Genomic DNA, 20136 nt, shown 5'->3' with positions numbered 1-20136 from the left:
TTTTTTTTATTTATTAATAAATTTTTTGTTAAGTACATACATATAAATATATAAATTTTAAGTAAAAAATTATACAATTAAACAAAAAATATAGTACAATAATATGCATATATGTACAATATCAAAAAATCCCACATAGCCAGTTGGTGGGTATACCTATGTTTTATTATGCGGTTAAGATTATAAATTATAACATTATGTTTTAAAATATTTATAAAACAAATAATTCCATTTTTACAAAATTATAATTTCAAAAAAAAAAACAAGTTAAATAAAAATTAAGAATTTGTAAAGTTACAGCATGTATGTTATAGCAGGTAAGCATTTGTGTCATTGGTAACGATCCAAGTCTTTCTTACATTTTTGTATATGCTGTAAGATGATATATTTTTACATCTAATTTCTACAGTCTGATTGTAAATTTTTGGCGCAATGAAAAAAGCATGTCTCTGCGCAAGCCTCGTTTTGCATAGGGGAACCTCAAATGCATTATTTACTCTACTGCTGGAGCGATTTTAGTTTTTTTATTTCGTGAAAATATATATTTCAGACATTGCATACAGTAAATTTTTCTTATATCTAAGAGTTCAGCTTCTTGGAATAATTGCAAGGAGGGGTAGGTGAAATCTTTATGCAACATTATGTTTAGAATTAATTTTTACATGGATACATGTACAATACAACTGTGTTCAGAGACCTAATCTATTCTATAAAAATCCATGGTTAACTTGTATAACGAAAGTAGAAGTCCATTCAACTTTGGATTTCTATTCCACAGAAAAGAATGAACCTAAAAAGCCCTGGACGGAGCTATTCGAGAATAATTCGAAGCCGCCGGGAGAAAGGGAAGATGTTTGAAAAATGCCAAGATCTACTTTTTTGGACGCAAGGTCTACTGGTATTTGATGATAGTACCGGACCACGACTACCATAATACGGGCGTGTGTCTAGTGTGGTAGTCGAAAAGCATGTAAAAACTGTACACATTAATATTTCATGAATAAAGAAAAAAAAAAAAAAAAATAAATAAATAAAAATAGTATTTGTCCTTTGTTTAGAATGCATTAACGTTAGAATGAATTTCAAAATCTAAACCGAATGCGCGGGTAATAAACCTTAAAAAAGGTCTAAAACTACTATACAAATTCGAATTTCATAAAATTCAAGTTACGTTAAGGTCTACAGAATGCATTACTTTGAGTATTACTTGGTATTACTGTATTTTATAGGTGTTTAAACAAACCAAAATAAATATGAGATTAAAGAAAAGCAAGTTTACAAATTAATAGTTTTGTATTAGATAATAATCTAGGAATGTTAAAAGAGGTTATATGTATTATTTTATCTAGTTTATTGACGTGATTCATTCGTACCCAACGAATTCAATGATATGTACATTTGAAGATATAAGGCATGCTTATCTATAAGATTAAGAATTATCAATTTTTTATTGCGATATTTCAACTTTTATCTAAAATACAAATTACTGATTGCAATGCCAAATGACACAAAACTTTGCTGCAGTTCGTGTATAAGTGAACCTATTTTTCAATCCATTGAATTCATTCTTGTTTTTTGAAGTCGTGAGACGTTTTGTTTTGTAATTTGAGAGTTTTATTAAATTGTGAGTTTTTTTATAATAATAATATACTAGTACTTACCTAATCACGATTGAGTGATAATATTTAGAATGTAATGTAGATACCGACCATTTTGATTTTTTTTAAAATTTTAGTTTATTTAATATTGCTCTTATTCTAGATTCTACTAGAGCTTAAACATGAAATTATTACCCAGATGCTTTAGTTCTCCGGATGATAGTCAAGTTGCTTCGAAAAAAATTGACAAGGAAATACAATCCTGGATTAAACCTTATAAATATGTAAGTTTTTACCTTTTGCTATCTTTTAAATTATGTTTTTATTTTTTTTGCTTATTATTTACCTTGATAACTAGCTTATATTTAATAATAACATTGATTCAATCGTTAACAGGTTGTATAAAATGCTTGGTTTTGTGCTATTTGTTAGTAAGGTATTTAGTAACCCACGTACAATCCTAATGTTATATTTCGCATTAGTCAGAAGTACACTGGAATATGCATCGCCAATTTGGAATCCACAATATAAACTTTACATAGATGGCATAGAACATATTCAAAACCAATTTATAAAATATAACAATTTAAATATAACAACCTCCAAATTTAACAATTTCAGCAAAGCCGAGTAGTAGCTGGTTTAACATTTATCCATAGAATTTTAAACAATAACATCCACTGTACTGATCTTCTGTCGCTTATTAATTTTAACATAATTTTGAGACGTACATGACATTCAGTGGCTATTGCACACGCTTAATTACAAAAAAAATGTAGGATTTAATTCGCCTATTAACCGGTAGTAGGTAGTGGGTAGGTGCTATAATAGCACTGTTATTGTTGTTCTTTGTTTTGTCATCGCTTTGTATAAACTGTACATTTAGTGTTATATTATTGGATCTGTATTGGGTAAGGCGCACTATAGGAATAATTTTAAGAACATGACCACTAATACTAAATTACTATTTTTAAGCACACTTGAAGTGAAATGACACTAAACTGCGTTATATAAATGCTATGTTATTATTATCACTGTAATAGATTATATTTTGATGATTTTCATTTTTGTGTAGGCGGTTCTTATGGCACCTTCCCATGTTATCTATTCTATAAGAACAGGTTTTCTGTGCCATAGGATGTCCGATAGAAATAGAATCAACGAGGCAAAGTTGTTCGGGCAGTTGAACTGCCTGGCATGAACAACTTAGATCCACAATTCGGCGTACCACCCTGCAGCGAACGGCATGGTGGAGAGACTTCAATGCCAGCTCAAGGCAATAATCAAATACCACCAGAATGACCGCTGGACGGAAGTGCTTCCCACCTTGCTACCACTTCAGCCAAGCTTGTGTACGGCGAGCCGCTCCGTCGGCCAGGGGAATTCCTCACTGCATGATGAACAAGCGACGATAACACCGTCAACTTCCTCAAGCAACTAAGGCAACATTTCAATGAGCTACGACCTATTAAAGGCACCCGCCACGGTGATAGTCGACAATTTATCTTCAAGGTTGAGACCGTCAAGACCCCACTACAAAAATCGTACAGTGGCCCTCACCAAGTCGTCCGCCAACATGGAAGGACGTACACCATCCTAGCAAAAGGAAAGGAAGTCACAGTGACCATAGACCGCCTCAAACCAGCCTACATTGCTTCTGAACCCAAGATAGATGCAACAGCACCGCACCTACCCTTCCTACGACAATCAACAAGCAGGATCGGACTCACACGACCACACATTCTGGAAGGAATGTTCGTTTTCCGGACCGCCTTAATGATTTAACGAGCTTTTCTTTCCATCGCAGCCCTTAACCGTGCTGCTGGAGGGGGAGTCCTGTAGTGATATGCCACTACTCGAGTCAGACGGTGTCGGATACTACTTAGTACACAGTACCGGTACTTAGGCCGTCGTAGAACCTACTGGACACTTCGGCCGTTGCCTAGACGTCAAGCCGGACGGTACTATAAACTACCGCGCTATTCCTACAGGCATCGGGCGACCGCTAGAATCTTCGGCGTAACGGGCGGCAACATATTGTAGCGATAATAACTAGAATGTTCAGGAACGTTCTTAGGTGCAACTTGAATCGCATTAGAACCTACTAGCGAAACACCTACTAATAGGTACTGCCCACCTACCTACTCGCTGGATTATTCTCAATGCATTAGCGCCTTACATGAGCGACAGCGGGAATGTACTCTACAGTCTACTACTTACATATTTTTAACGCGCTCATCAAAACAACTAAATAATCCTTCTTGTGTCTGTTGTGATTAATTACTTGTGTGGTATATAAAATATTGTTAAAATTTATTCACGGCTGTTTTATCACGGCAACAGAATAAATCTATTATAATTACTACACAGTTTAATTTCAACACCGAACACATCTTCAACCTTCGCAACATATATCACATATATCAGTCCCGAAGAACAATGTCAGATGTGCAAATTTGTAGTTTTGAAGTAGAGCTGTCATAGTTTAGTTTCATAATTTGTACTGTTTTTGAGAATATGTATATTTTTCCAATTAAATAAATAGGGGTTAATGCAAAATATCAAACAATACTATATTTCTTAATCTGCATAAACGAAGCTTTAAACAGCTCTGCTGCAAAACTACAAATTTGCACTTCCTACATTGTTCTTCTGGACTGTCGATATAAAATAGTATTTATGTTAGGTTTTTGCATATTACGAGATTTGAATACTCTTACTACTAGTTACTACTCTTCCATGGAAGCGATAGCTTGTGGTTTTGCACACTTGACCCCCAAAACACGAGGAAGGTCACTGTCTACAGCTGATTTGTGTAAAGCCGGGGACTTACATGCACCGGGCTAGTAAACACTTAACCTTTTTATAAATTACACTACGTCTGTATGAAAAACTAAAATGGTGTACATATAAAAAATGTATGCGTCTACATTGTATTTATGGTGAGCCACAAAGTAAATGATTTTTAGGAATAGGTTAGTACGTAATAAAAAGATTAGCTAGATACCATGCAAAAAGTGATTTGTTTAATTCATTGATGTGTACTTTTGACGGCTAAATCAAATCGGAATACTTCAATCAGTAAATCTCCATTAAAACCACAAGCTCTATAATAATGTGTTGTTATTTTTATTGCTATACCTTGAATAAAAGTCATTATCAATGATAATATGATAGCGGTGTCGGGATTAACTAAAAATGTAGATAATGATATTATCTTTTTATCTATCTTGCGATTGTGATAGATTCATAAGTGCCTATAAGGGGTGTTGCCAGCCTTCAAGCTCGGGGGAGCAGCTTAAATGTTTTATAGAGCTTACAGGAAGGAACAAGGAATTAGTCAGAATAAAGTAGAAATATTTAGCTGACGTGTACCCAGCATTTCTAGAGGTTATGAACAAGGCCATCTTAAGCTGTGAAGGGGCCTATGGGCATACCATGTTTGGGAACCCCTTTGGAAAGTCGTTAACTTACAGGAAAACAACAAACCACAAATTTTCTATAAATCTGTTAAAGGAGTTCATGCAGGACAGTGCTATGCCACTTAATCGTGATTTGGAGATATACGAGCATTTAAAATAATTCCATAAAAAGACCAGCCACACAGCATCCCAAAAGATGGCATAGGCCTTGAGGGAAATTTTTTCCTCATTGCGTCCTGTGGAGCTATTGTAAAAAATATATATACAGCTATTATCATTTTGAATTGTGTATTACACAATTTACCTATGAAAATATTCTTTTGCATTAAATTTGGAGTCAAAATGAAATTAAACATCAATGTTTTTTTTTCATGTGTACATCAGCTTTTCCCAACCTTTTTAGACTTGTAGAAGGGCAAAAATTTTAGCATTGATGACTAAGACGATTCGTACTGGTTTTACCAATACAGTAATTTTTTTTCAGTAACTTCTGGTTTGGGATCTATTTTCTTTGAAAATATACAATATACAAGGTCCTTCGATTTTTGTAAAATCTGTTGAAAATCGTTTTCCAAAAAAGTCAATACATATACATAAGAATCACATTCCTAGCTTTATTTCTAACTAACTAACTGACTTACCATCACGCCGTTTCTCCTCAGGGGTAGGCAGAGAGGACGGACCGCCAAACAACTCGGTCTTGGCACACTCTTTGCCTCATTCATATTCATACATACTCTTGACATGGCCCGACTTAAGTATCTGATCCACTTAATCGTGCCATATCATCCTCGGGCGTCCCCGACTTCTACTACCGTTCACATTTGCGTCATATATTCTCCTTACACTCCTTTCTTTGTTCATTTGCTCTACATGCCCAAACCATCTAAGCATCCCTTTCTTAATCTTACTGATTACGCTTACATCAGTCTTGCATTCTTTGCGGATCTCCACATTTCTCACACAACCATACTTGGTTTTATTACACATAGCCCTCAGGGATTTCATTTCTACAGCATTCGGTCTACTTTCATCTTTCCTCTGGTTCCATTCCATACATTAACTCTGTGGATGGGTTTTTTGTTGTTGTTTATGGTGATGTAATAGTCGCAGCTAATATATCATCAACTGCATTCCGCTGTGCTTTTTTATTCAGCCTATTATTTATAATCTCGTCGAAAAATTGACTACAGCTGAGTTCACAATTAACTTTGTGGCAGAATAAAACTTTTACAGTTGATTCAGCTATTCAACATGTTTCCTCAAACCATTCTCGTGTTCTGAATACAATTTTAATTTACCCTAAATACTAATTAAAATGACAATCTGTATATCATAGCAGAAATAAACCACCCTCGTGTTCTGACTGCAGTATTCGTGTTCATGAAAATTGGATTAAAAAACATGCTTTATATACACAGTGGAGAAATCTCTTTTTCGGGCAGATACTATTCATGTTTTAAAAAGCCATATTTGCAGACATTTTTTTTCAAATTATTGGGACAGATTGGACTTGCGACGGTTATCGAGTCCTGTATTCTCAATTTGAACCATTTTCATAGCATCCACAAAGATGTCATATTATCATATCAAGAAACTTATTTCCCATCTGAAATAAATTAAAAATTGGTGACTGGCCGGGCCCCCTACCCCCTTTTAATTTTTTTTTATAGAACTGAGACGGTGTACATATAGTTCCCATGGGCACTTAGGCCATAGGCCCATTTTGCTATCTCACATTTTACCTCATTCCTTTCAGTCACCCGGTCCCTTTTATAAAGTTCACCAGGGTTGTTATTGGATATGTGGCTGTGACTTCTGGTTCCACAATGTGTATTCCCAGGTCTCATCTCTCCTCTCTAATCCCCCTTGGTTTTCTGAAGGCCCCAAAAGAGGGAAGAGAGCCTCATCTTTCCTTTCCACTCGTCCTTGGTTCCCTAAAGGCCCCACGATGGAAGAGGACTTTGTCTCTCTTCTCCACTCCTCCTTGGTTCCCTATAGTCTCCGCGACGGAGGAGTCTACTCGTCCTTGGTTCCCTGAAGGCCCCATGGCATAAGAGTCTACTCTCCCTCGGTTTCTTGAAGGCCCCATGAGGGAAAAGGGAGTTTTCAAATGGTCCAATATTCGTCCCAGGGGTTTCTAGAGAAATAGAAGGGCTACTCCAGCAGAGCCCCGAGTGCTGGAGTAAGGACTAAATACTTGGAGATGCGACCCTGTTTCTCGGAGGCACCGTTCGTGACTCTGTTCCCCAGGTCATTCAGCCTGAGCACAGTAGCTCACACCTTAGCTTGGAATGGCTATTGCAGGTCGTGTTTCCGTTCCCTGAGCGATGGGTTCGCCACACTCCCTACGCTTAGCTCCTCTACCCCTTGGTTGGGACCCTAGGCTAGAGCCTCTCGGGCCTAGACGGAAGTCCGGCCCTGACCAAGACGACGCGTTACGTCTGTATCTGGCACTAAACTTGACACATTTTTTGTAAAAAAATAATTTAAAATAAAATAATTTTCTAAGAACCTTCGTCTTTACTGGAAGGGAACCATCAAACTCGAATGTGAAGTTTAAATTTTTTAGTCAGTAGTTTTAGTATTTATTATTTAATAAATATATTTGTACAGCGCCCTTGAGGTGATTTATCACGAAAGCGGCGCTATATAAATTAGCCAAATATTATTATTATTTATTAAATTTCAACGTGTTATCGCCAAGCTGCAGTTTGAAAGCTAGTATTATGAAGGTAAGTACCAATTTACCAGAATGCTTATATTTGATGTCATTGATGATAATAATTGAATACTTAAATAATAATAAACATTGGCATCCTATGTAATTTAATTTACTATACGGCCATCTACTCTGAAGCCTTTTATGGGGGCGGTATTGGTTTTAGTTTGAAGGTATGTGACGTGTATTATCAATTCAGTGGTTTTCCCTTTGCTATATAATATATATTGCCATGGAATTTATAATTATTATAGGTAGGTAATTAGAAAATTATGATAGTGCAAGTATGGTAATTTTCTGATAAACATGTCATGTGTATCCTCTTTCGTTTGATGTAACTATGAATCTATGAATATTTGTAAAACGTATTTTTGATTGACAAAGGGAATTGAATGTTTTAAACTGTAGGTACTCTCGAGTAATAATTTAGTTTTGCACATAAGGCGGTGCAACACTCATTGAAACTCAAACGAAATCATGTATCCCTTCCGCTGGTGGTGGTTTAAATTGCCCCCTATCGCCGCCCTCCTGTTTCGATTTATGCAGAAACAATATTTAAATGTTTTCCAGTCAGATTCTAAACAATTTCATTTGCTACATCACATAATAAAAACAAATCCGAAAAATGTTTGTAAATAGCAGTATTTTTTTAGGGCTTAGTTGTAAAAAAAACTTTAAAGATTTTTATGGGTTAAAGCAAAGGTCCATTATATTTCTAGGCGTTCAAATTTTCAAACCGAAACACATGATTTGACGGCAAAGATGGCATTTACAAATTTATGATACTTAGTTTGTTCTCAGACGGGCCGTTATGGAATCCACATAAACCGATTAAGTCCAGATCCTACACTTAAAATTTCCACAATGTACTGCGCTACAGTTAGCTTGCTTTAGCGAACTTTATTCTTCTGCGCAAGGTCTATACCATAAGCGGCTCTAGGGATCCAGGCGTGGTAGATCATTCAGCTTCATTCTACATCGAAAACAAGTAAAGAATTATTTAAAAAATTTCCCGAACTGACCAATTGAAAAACAACCATTGTTCCACACACTACAAGCGTGTAAAATTAAAAACCGACATATGTTTATGTCACCATCTCTTTAAAACATATAATATTCATCGCACTGTCTCCCTCACGGCCATGACCTAAGCGTCCCTAAGCTTTCTTCGGTATATAATTTTTACTTAGACGAAAGACATAGTGCCATCTTTTTTATTCTATGGCCCGCATAGAGACAGAAGATGCCAAAGCCGGGGACATTCTTTAAATTGACCCAGTGAATCGTGTGGACTTGTGAATGAAAGCTTCTATTAGAGACTATAGATGTCACTGCTTGTCACTCGCAGCCCTGCTATTTCGCAGTTCATTTCAAATAAATTAAGAATAAGACCAGTTGTTTTGATGCACATCATTTATTATTATTGTTGTCTTATAATTTTGGGGGTCAAACACCAATTGACCCAAGGGAAGAACCGCCACTGCACAATATATTTAATGGGTGAATACAGTTTTATGTTTAAAATTTCCACTGTGCGTCCTATAGACCAGTTTATCGTGCCTGGTCATTTGTAGAGTATTTTAAACTTAAAACTGTGTTCACCCATTAAATTATCTTGGTCACAATATATGATTTTCTTTCAAGGCTATTAAAGTTCTTCTGCTGGGCGCTGGCGAGGCAGGAAAGACAACTGTCTTAAAACAAATGAGGATACTCCACATCAAAGGTTTCTCCAAAGAGTAAATATCATTTTTTAAATCTATTTTAAATACAGTCTTAAAAATAATCATCCTTAAGTCATTTGAGTGGACAACAAGGCCGACTAGAGTAAAGGCCTGGGAGCGCGACTTTTAAATTACGAAGTATGTACTCTCGCTAAGTAAACTTCACTGTTTAGAATAGTCTTAATCACTCTGTTTATTTAATTTCTTGCGGTAAAACAACACAAAAATCAGCAGTAACAACGAGTATCAACAACAATAGTTGCCATTTGCAAACTGTCGTTGCTCGATGGCACTGAATTGATGGCGGCCAATTCCTGTACTATAGTTGGTTCGATTTATTTATGTGACGTCATTTGAAGCTTATTTCTTTGGCCTCACTTTCCCATTCAAATTTAGCGAGAGAGTATGTGAAGTTTCAAAACTATCACATTTTAATCTAGCTAAGGTTTGATTTTGCTCCTTTAGAAAGACTGTGACAATAGCACTGATCAATATTTTGTATAATTTCCCTAGAGAAAGGGAAGACCGCGCAATGCAGATAAGAAGAAACGTCCACGAGGCTGCGACAGAGCTCTCCGCTCATCTGGAACCTTTAGGTCTACTAGCTTCAGATGCGGCTTTGGATGCTGCGATGAAGATAAGGGAGCTAGGAGGCACTTTCACAGATGTAAATATGTTTTTTTAAACTTTTAATGTAATAACTAACCTAACTAAAATTAACCTAACCTAACTTAAGGCAACACAAGACTTAATTAACTAGCAGATGCGGCTCATGACTGAAATTGCCAGCAGTGCATTTCACTTTTAAAATGTATCTAGTGTGTAATATAGGTGCAGCAAATTAATTAATAGGAGTACTATTAATTCATTCACTCCACTTAATTACATTTGTAAAGTAATTGAATAAATAATACTGCTCCATCAGCGTTCGCAATATCATCTCGACAGTAAAGGACACACAATTAATTGCTGAAAATCTAACAAAGCCATCTAAATTCACCGTGCAATGAGGGCAATGTGTGAATGTTGTAGTGCTAACATTATAAATTAGTATTTCTGAACGAATCTATTCCAAACGCATTGGATTACGCATTACGATTGTGCAAAATTCACTTGCCTTTAAGGTGCTTCGCGTATGCATCGATAGTGCACGAAATGAGTTATATATCTGCACTGCCCAGCACGTGATTTGCCGTTAGGAGTGTAATCTGTCTCGCTCATGTCACAGTTTCGGCCGGCTGAGCTTTCTCGATATCACCCTCTGCTGTCTCTGTAGTGTGGTAAAACAAAGTTTTGTGCACATCGGAATGTGCACGATGAGTTTGCGCTGGTGCGGGAGTGTTGTACTAGAAGATAGCTCAAATTTCCAATGGCGGGAATTATGACTGGAACGTACTTCCATGTATCGATGTCTGATGCACAGATGTCAGTGTAAGTTATGTGAAGACTGAAGATAAACAGTGCAATGCACAAATACACATGTCAAGGAAGCGTCTCTACCTTGACTAGTGGAATGGATAGTGTGTCCGGGAAAAACTGCATTACATATTTCTGTTCGTTTAACCTACTTAATTATTGTAATAATGCTTTTTTCAGGAATACTTTGACCTTGTACAAGTGTTGTGGAATGACCCAGCCATTAAGGAATGTCTCAGAAGATCCAATGAATTCCAACTGATTGACAGCGCTGAATAGTTTGTATCCAAATTTTATAAAATTTACCAAATATTGAACCAAATTGAATGTTTCTGAAATAATTAAACTAATTCTATGAACATATATTAGTAATCTAAAACTTGGATTACTGAATATGCGTAGGTATTAATTATTAATCAATGTTGTTTTGTGAAACCTGGCAAGGTGAACTTTTAGGAGGATTAGGAACATGTGCCAAAAATGTGTAGGTATATTCTCAGTGTGTCAATAGGCACAAAAATTGCATTGCAAATTGTTGATTTTAGCGCAAAAGTGGTTTTTATTTTGTGAATAATTTTGTAATAAAGAAGAAAAGTTAATCGAGGGAAACTGTAACAGATAATCTTAGCCTTAAAATTGTATTTTTAAAAAGGTGTTTCTTATATGCGTTCATCCATTTCTAATGAAAAAATAAGTTTTTTAGTAGTTTACGGTTACCTATATTTTAAAAAAAGGTAATTAACAATATTATTTTTATTTTTTCGAATAACTAAACGAGTAAAACCTCAAATTGTAATATTTAAATTTAAAATAAAAATAAGATATATTTATCAAATACACTGTCTAGATTGCATTTAGTTTGGGTTTAATCTTGCGATGATACATAAAGATAGCAGCCAATAAAAATGTGCATTGAGAAATGGAGAAAATGTTGGTAGTTCTTATTGGAAGTATGATACAGTTATTATAACATAATTCCTTTGAACATTTAAAAGTTTTTCACAGTATTTCTTAAATTTCGAGAGATTTTTGCTCTGTTTTATATAAGTCATTCTTTATTAAATATTTTCGCCGTTTCCATTTTAGTTGACCAACTTTTATTGAATGGCAAGACTTCTAACTTGATCAACTTTGTTGAAAGAAGGTTCACACTCGTCAATAAGCTTTCAAGTGTCGAGTTGATCAACTAAAATTGAAACGTCTGAATCCGCTAGTTTTCTTAATATTAGCGCGCTCTCTCTAAAATTCAAATTTATAAATCTCCCTTTCAAACAATCTTCTTCTTCTTTTTTATCCGCTCACTACGTAGCCTTAAAGTAAATGAAGTGATTTTATCATCTGTTCGTTGTTATAAAAAATATAGGTAGTGTTTTGTAGGTATGCAGGTAAATAGCCAAGTTTTTGATCTGTGATGAAATATCATGCTTTTGCTTTTGTGCGGATGCATGCGGTTAAGTAATATTATTTAATGTTTCCAGTTTCCTAAAACGAATCGACTTGGTGAGAAAGCCTGACTATATTCCAGATGACGCTGACATATTACAATGCAGACAGACGACAATAGGAATACAAAAACTAGAATTTAAAGTCAAGGTAAATTTATCCATGAATTAAATAAAATATATGCTTCACTAGCTATAAGGGTAATGAATTTTTAAGTTTTTTTTAAATATGTAGAAATAATAACGGATTAGACAAAGGGTGACGTGACATATTGTAATAATTGGTAAGCACGGTAAACCGATAAGTGGAAGGTTCCAGTGGCACTGGATATTTTTTCAAATTATTATAAGCAATAATTATTCACCTGAAATACCCATATAAATTTAAAAAAAAATTGCTTAGGTATTTCAGGTGAATAATTATTCATTTTAATAATTTCTTATCCTTTGTGCTTTGCAAAAAACCTCATCTCATAAGTATTAGTTTACCATTAAAGAATTACGATATTATTTCATTTGTATTATTGAAAAATGTTGTAATAAATTTTTTGTTTAAATTCTGTTAAGCACAATTAAGTATGTTTATTTGAATAATTTGTGTTATTTTACAATTTAATAATTAAAAATAATATATAGTATATTTGCGGCACGTTCCAGAGTGGAAGATACTCTCAGTATCTTATAGCCATGATTGGTAACCAGATCTGAATAGCCATGTACTTCCCCACCTTCATCTACCCCATCTCTTTCCCCTCCCCATAAACTTCAGCCTCACAACATACTCCAATTTGAGGATGCCATAGACTCACTTGCTCCAGACGGTTGGGAGCAGTTGGGACTCTTGTGCAGTTTCACATAAAAAAAATAATGACCTAAATTTATTTGTGCAGGTCCCCAAAGGAATGCCGGGCGGAACAGTAGATTTCTGGATGTTTGACGTCGGGGGACAACGAGGAGAACGCAAAAAGTGGATACAAGTAAGTTTGTTCACATTTGGAGTCAATTTTGCTGTACAACTTTTTTGATTTAAGCTTTCTTTTTTGAGTAAATCGAGTCCAAATTTGGAATTTTTGGGTCACAAAAAATCAGGCTGCTATGGGGTTAATATCAAAACGTAATGTACATTATAATCTACGCTTTCACAGGTGGCGTTAATTTAATTATTTTATGAAAATACACTTTTTGTAAGTTATGTTTTAAAATATTAGACAAATTATTTGTTTGCACCCTTACGTACGCATATGATTATGGAAATATAGTTTTGTCCATATAAATTTATTTAAGGAAAACGTACAAATACAATGTTGTAACGGGGATTCAATCCAATATTGAGTTTTTATTTGGACAAAATTATTTTTTCATATTCATAATACGTATGTGCGGGTGCAAACAGATAATTCATCTTAATATTTTGAAGCATAACTTGCAAATAGTGTACTTCCAAAAAGTAATTAAATTAACGCCATATATGAACGCGTAGATTATAACGTAGTTATACTAGTTTCTTGCTTATACTACGAGTTTCCGGACACCGTATATAAAAATATGAGTTACAGGTAAAATATTATTTTTATTTACAGGACATACATAATCTGTACACAGTTGTAAAATGTTTTGACTGTCCAACGAGGAATTCCCATTTTAGGACGGTGAAATTTGAATGATTTAGCAAACATATTTTGTACAAAAAACAGAAAGAAAATGGCTGAAATCGCCAAATCGTATACAAATACACACTGCGGCTGGCGTTTTTAGTTAATTCTATTTCAGTACCACCATGAAATAGAATTAAGTAAAAAAACGCGTTAAAAAACACCGTTTGGCGTTTTCAGCTATTCCAAAACTGCTGAGTTTAATCGCAGTGACTGCTAAGCCTAACTGATGTTTGTTTAGCATACTTATTAACCTTTCCCTTACTGTGCTAAAAAAATCCACGCGTTCCGGTGCTGTGTAGTCAATACACATCTCAAAATAAGCGATTTAATATCGGAAAAATATGAATATTCATAGTTAATCGCTTATGTTTATTATATTTTAAAAATGATAATAATTGTAATTTAATTGCTGAAAACATGAAAAAACCATCAGCAGATGCTAAACAAATGTGCGAGGAGTCCTTATCTAACGACAGCCCGCGACCGACTGGCTGCAGGTGCTGGATGGGCTCTGGACTCACAGTGGACTTACAGCTATGCGGTCGTGTGGATTTCTCATGTTCCCGCATAGCGAACTAAAGCGGAACATCAATAGCGTGTCATTTCCTCGCACACTCTTCGCGTAGCAGTGTCAAATGGTTGATTGTATTCGTGTATTTGTTCCCGATTTTCAACAAAACACTCTGATTTTTAATTGAATTTGAAAACTATGTAAAGTATTATTTTTTAATTCAGTGCAAAAATGTATAACAGAGGAATACCTAAAATCTGAATTTATTATATTTATAGAGTTATTAAACTTATTAGAAGCAATGTGTAGTAAATACACACCACAGATAAGGAAAGGTTAAATAAAATGATAATAATAAAATAATAGGTACATATACTTCATAATAAAGGTAGGTAACTGGTGTTAGCATTGCATTTTATAGTCCTACATCAATATTTCGTTTTTTTTTTAAAGAGCATAAAAGAGAAGAGAAAGAATAAAATAAAATAATAGATTAAAACCTAACCATGTCGATCTTTGCAGGTATTCGAAGGCATCCACGCAGTGTGGTTTTTGTTATCGTCCAGCGACTTTGACCAAACCCTCAGAGAAGACAACACCCAAAATAGGCTACAGGAAGCCGTTACCTTATTTGACGACGTCTGGAGAAGCAGGTTAGTTAATTTATCAGACATTAGTCAAAAGACAGTCGCTAAACTGTAAACTGTCAAGTGACATTAAAATGGCGAGTTCTGATAAGCAGAATTTCTCGCTTTCGGAGCATAAAACATTACTTACATGAGATCTCCCACGAGTCATGCTTGCTAGAAATATACAACCTTTCACTATCCGCGTCTATCTGTTTGTGCGCTTAGTTCTTCCAAACTATGTAACAGATTTTGATAGGGTTTTCACTATCATTTAGAGAATTTCTTCCGGAAGGTTTATGTATATAGTCCATGCAATTAGATTTATAGAAAGTACAGAAAAGTCAACCAACGCTCCGGCCTTATTAGAAATGTCAGCTAGTTCTTTATAAAGTAGGGTGGATAGATAATAGAATTTTTTTTGGACACAACTTTTAGACATGATCCCTAAAAGGCTAACTGTTACTGCTTGGTTACTGTAATTGACCAGCTCAGGCACGAGCCTCCATCGAAGCCATAGTCAAGTTAGCCTCTGAAACCGGGCGAATTGTACAGTTATACAACGCCCGCAGATACTTTAACAGTACACAACTTGAATTTGGCAGGCGCCTTTGATCTGGAGCCCAAAAATACCTGAAAAAACTCTTGACTCTGTGCAGAAACTGATAGATTCACAGGCTTCAGCTAGGGATGCTGTCCTTGTTCTACCGGTATTACAATGGAAGATGCTCCGGGGAACTAGCATCATTGAACCCTTCGGTACCGGTGCATAGTCAGGAAACACCCAAAATTGAATGGGCGAATGGGTCGTTTTTACAACTTGTTGAATTCAACAATTTGCTGGGTTCTGTGTTTCCTCCCTTCTCACGAGGAAGAAGTGAAGGGTCTCTTCAAAACTAATGATCCTTACCTCAAAAAGACCCTCCACAGAGCATCTTCAAAGATGACATAGGCCATGAGAGTATTTATTTTATTTTTAAAACTAACTAACATCAAGCCGTTTCCCAGCAGGGGTAGGCAGAGAGGAAAGACCAACACACAACTCTGTCTCGGCACACGCCTTGCTTCATTCACATTTATATATATCATCTATTACATACTCTTCTGTTATTATGACTCTTGACATGACCCGAGTAAGTATTTGAATCACTTGATCGTGCCATGTCTTTCTCTTAATACTCTTCCACATCATATTATATTCTCCACATATTTTTGTGAGTATTAATTCCGAGGATGTTAAAAAAATATTCACACATGAATGATTTATTTTTCATTTTGACAGGTTTCTTCTAGAAGCTGGATTGATAGTTTTTCTGAACAAGCAAGATATTCTAGAGAGGAAGGTAAAGGAAGGTAGGTGCATTGGAGACTACTTCCCCGCCTACCACCGGTACATGATTGCACCGGGAAGTACTCAAATAAAAGATGAATATACCAGGACGAAGATGTTCATAAAGAATATGCTAGTGGTACGTAATAATGAACTTCAGTTAAAAATATTACAATTCTGAATATATAAGTTTTATTATACGCAGAATTAATAACTCGTCATTTAAAAATGAATAAAACACCATCACATTAAAACGCACTGTTTGGTTGGCACGGCTGAATCTGTTCATTCTGATGTCACAAGTTACGGAACTCGCAAGTCCAAGTCCATGTTTAACTTTGGTTTTGTATAGAGGTTGAACCAATGAAAATCAGGTTGTTTGTATTTGAAAGATTTCATTGTTGTTGTTTCACAGTTTTGATGGAATTGAAACATAATTTAGGCTCTCAATAATTTAAATCCGGATAGGAAATTACGAAAATCGGTTACATTCGAGGGCAGTCGGACAATCTTCCCATAGTCGTTAATCAGTTGAACGGCGTCAGAACACAATAATATTATCTGCTTAAATAATTATATATTATTATTAATACTCAAAGAAATGGTTGAGTATTGGAGAGTTGAGCGTAGAAATAGCAGGATTTATGCTTGCCATTCAGGATAGAGTCATTAATACTAAAAATTATAGGAAGCATATAATCAAAGATACAAATCAAATTGATGATTTATGTGGAAATGTTTGGCTTTTCCGGAAACTATAGAACATATTATATCGGGATGTTCTATATTAGCGCCATCCGAGTATACATTTAGGCATAGTCAAGTTTTAAAATTTAAAAAATAACTTATATTATTGATGTTGCTATTCCAAATTCCTGTAATATTCAAAAATCTGTTTCTGAAAAAATGAGAAAATACACAGATTTAGGAAACGAGATTAAAAGAATTTGGCATTCTCAGATTATAAAAATATTACCATTTGTTATTATATAAATTTCACCGAAGTCTATCATTTTATCTTTTTTTTTAACCAAAGGTTAAAAAAATGTTTTGAAGTCGGGTCTATGCTTTGAGGCACTTTAAAATACAATAAACATCTGGTAATAATAATATTATTCCCAAGTACAGTGGTCTTGTATGTATGTGTAAATGAGAGGTGGAGTTTTCTAAAAAAAACAGTTTACATACATATATATATGTGATCTTCAAGACTGAATTCAAACTGGTATTAATTACCAATGTATAAGATTGCTGTCCCCTTTCCGCTAGTCACAATAAATTTGTAGTTCAAGAATGTATATATTTTTTAAATCATGTTCATACGCATATATTACCATCAGCCACTGTATATATTAATAATAAAAATAATAATAATATTAGTAGTACGAATGTAGTCCAATTAGTACGAGATGAAATGTAAAATAGTAAAATGTAGTTGAATAACTGAAACAAATTATATTAACGATATGTATTTAACTGAGAAATGAAACTGAGATTATTTCACTTGTGATACATGCACCTGATTGAACTGGGACCGATATGAATAGGACACGCTGTAAGAGTGGAAACAGTATTCTTTTAAAACCATCATGTACATTTGCTGTCCCTTTTCCGCTAGTAACAATAAAAAGGCCATAATCAAGACAAAAGTTGGTGAAAGTGTATACCGATGCACACATATAATTCATTGCTAAGCTAGTTTGTTGAGTTCAACTCTCGTTGCATTACCTACATATCCCTTTCCAGGAATTAGCCTTGGGCAGTGTTTCTCGCATGATCAACTCGTACCAATACATTATTTTATTTTATTTTAGGAGGTGACCCAAGCCAAGGCTTCCAACCCAGTGGCAGACAGTCAGACCTTGAATATCAGGCCAAGAGAGTGTTACTATCACTTCACCATCGCTACTGACACAGACAATATCAGAACAATCTTCAAGGACGTTCATCACCTCATCCTCGTTACATTTCTGGGCGGTGCGGGATTATAATGCATAAACGTAATCAGTTTTGTAATAAAAAAAATTGTGTAGATATATGTGGAAATTAGAAACTTTGTGATGTAATATATATTATACAGCTTCTTAGCATTAGGTTCTTGCCAGTGGCGATATGTGAAAGAAAAAAATGGTTTTAGATTTTTTTTTTAAATGTCTCTCGGGTACATCCTGATACATATGTTTAGGTACCTACTTACCTATTTTGAAATAGGGGTTAGGGTAGATTGAAGCTTAGAGGAAGTGTTGCGAGATAGACATAAGAACAGAATGAAGAGTCAAAGAGTTATCAACAGGGTTCTATTTTTAACGTTCGAGGATAGATAATATGGAATATAGCAGGTTCAATTGTAAATAAAGTGAAAAGTACATACAAAATTATAGTGTTTCCTGCACTGACTGGGTTTTATACAGAGTCTTTCGAAATTTAATGTAGACAGTGACAGTTAATTTCATCATTCTCGGAATAAAACTTTAAATTTGTTTACAAATCAAATCCATGCCGCCCGCCTGTCACAAACGAGACTCTCCTTTCTTGGTAGATTGTCTCAACGCTCCCCTTTTAAAGGAAATAGAAGTTTTCTTATATTTTTCTCTGCCTTCTTTTACGGCCCTGTAAAATGCAAAAGAAAAAAAAACATGGCCCCTATGAAAATGTATGTGCTTACATACATTTTTACGGACGTTGAAAAAACATGAGTCAAAATATAGTATAAACATTTTCAAGTGAGGAAAAGAGACGAATAATTGTTGATGTGGGCAGACTTGGGCTTTTAGCTTATGGGAACGTAAGGAGCCCCCTTGTACTTTCTTTGCAGGTGGCGCTTGAGAGGGCACCCGTCCAGTTTATATAGGCATTAGAGGGCTGGCAGAAAGTAGTTTTTTTTTTTAAACGGTACATACTTTTTAGTGTAATATAAAAAAAACCTTTGAAAATTGGTTTAATTTTGTATATTATTCTGATGAAATATAATAAATTAAATAAATAATTGATAATAATACTGCTTTTCTTTTGATACCCATAAAATATATTTTTTTAAATTTATGTTGCGATAAAGTAGTATTTTGCCATATTTATTTAAGAAAAAAACAAAAAAAAACTTGGAAAATTTTGAAACTTCACTTATCAACAAAAAGTGTGTAATCTTGATAAAATGTCTTTTCAAAAGTCAAATATAAATATTGAAAAGATAAAAATAAAGATTTAAAAAAAACTCATGAACCTAACTTCATGCACAACAATATTCTTGTCAAGGTGCTTTTGTCCAGGTGACTTTGCTGCCACTGGATTGCCAGAAATTATTTTTCCAAGGAACTGGTTATTTTTGGTGTCGGTTCCTTTAGGATTTTATGACATTCTAAAATTTGAGCAGTGCCTATGACCAAAAAATTTATTTAAAATTATGTAATTATGTAAATGATGATCTTGAAATTGTAGACCTCTCAAACCGAGTTTATTAAAAAATGCTATGGATGGGGGGGGGGATTAGAATTTTATGTTAAATTACACAATTGGCAGTAAATGTTGACAATGGGAGTTTGCTACTTAGTTAAATAGAAATAATTTACTAAATTGGGCGAAGCCCATCAAAAAAACCGAAAACGACCAAATGAAAAATGACGAGGAAATTTTTCTTCTATGGTCAACTCTATGGTTTGACTTTTCGTTGCCATGACTATTGAAAAATCCCTA

At 34.7% G+C, this 20136-nt stretch overlaps 1 protein-coding gene across 1 annotated transcript; it reads left to right on the top strand.

Annotated features, from left to right (window-relative positions):
- Positions 1–1513: 1513 nt before the first annotated feature.
- On the top strand, positions 1514–19334 carry Galphaf (G protein alpha subunit f). The gene is made up of 10 exons (XM_089647809.1): positions 1514–1624; positions 1762–1882; positions 9387–9481; positions 9980–10133; positions 11063–11160; positions 12361–12475; positions 13215–13301; positions 15013–15143; positions 16399–16585; positions 18261–19334. Exons 2-10 carry the CDS (start codon positions 1781–1783, stop codon positions 18435–18437), a joined length of 1146 nt encoding a protein of 381 aa, XP_089503935.1. The 5' UTR covers positions 1514–1624; positions 1762–1780; the 3' UTR covers positions 18438–19334.
- Positions 19335–20136: the final 802 nt, after the last annotated feature.

This window comes from Hesperophylax consimilis, chromosome 27 (genome assembly GCF_061612785.1).
Source record: "Hesperophylax consimilis isolate HC1 chromosome 27, BYU_Hcon_1.0, whole genome shotgun sequence".
NCBI classification, from domain to species: Eukaryota; Metazoa; Arthropoda; class Insecta; order Trichoptera; family Limnephilidae; genus Hesperophylax; species Hesperophylax consimilis.
The sequence above is the reverse complement of the archived record's forward strand: the minus strand, read 5'-3'. Positions and strand labels throughout refer to the sequence as shown.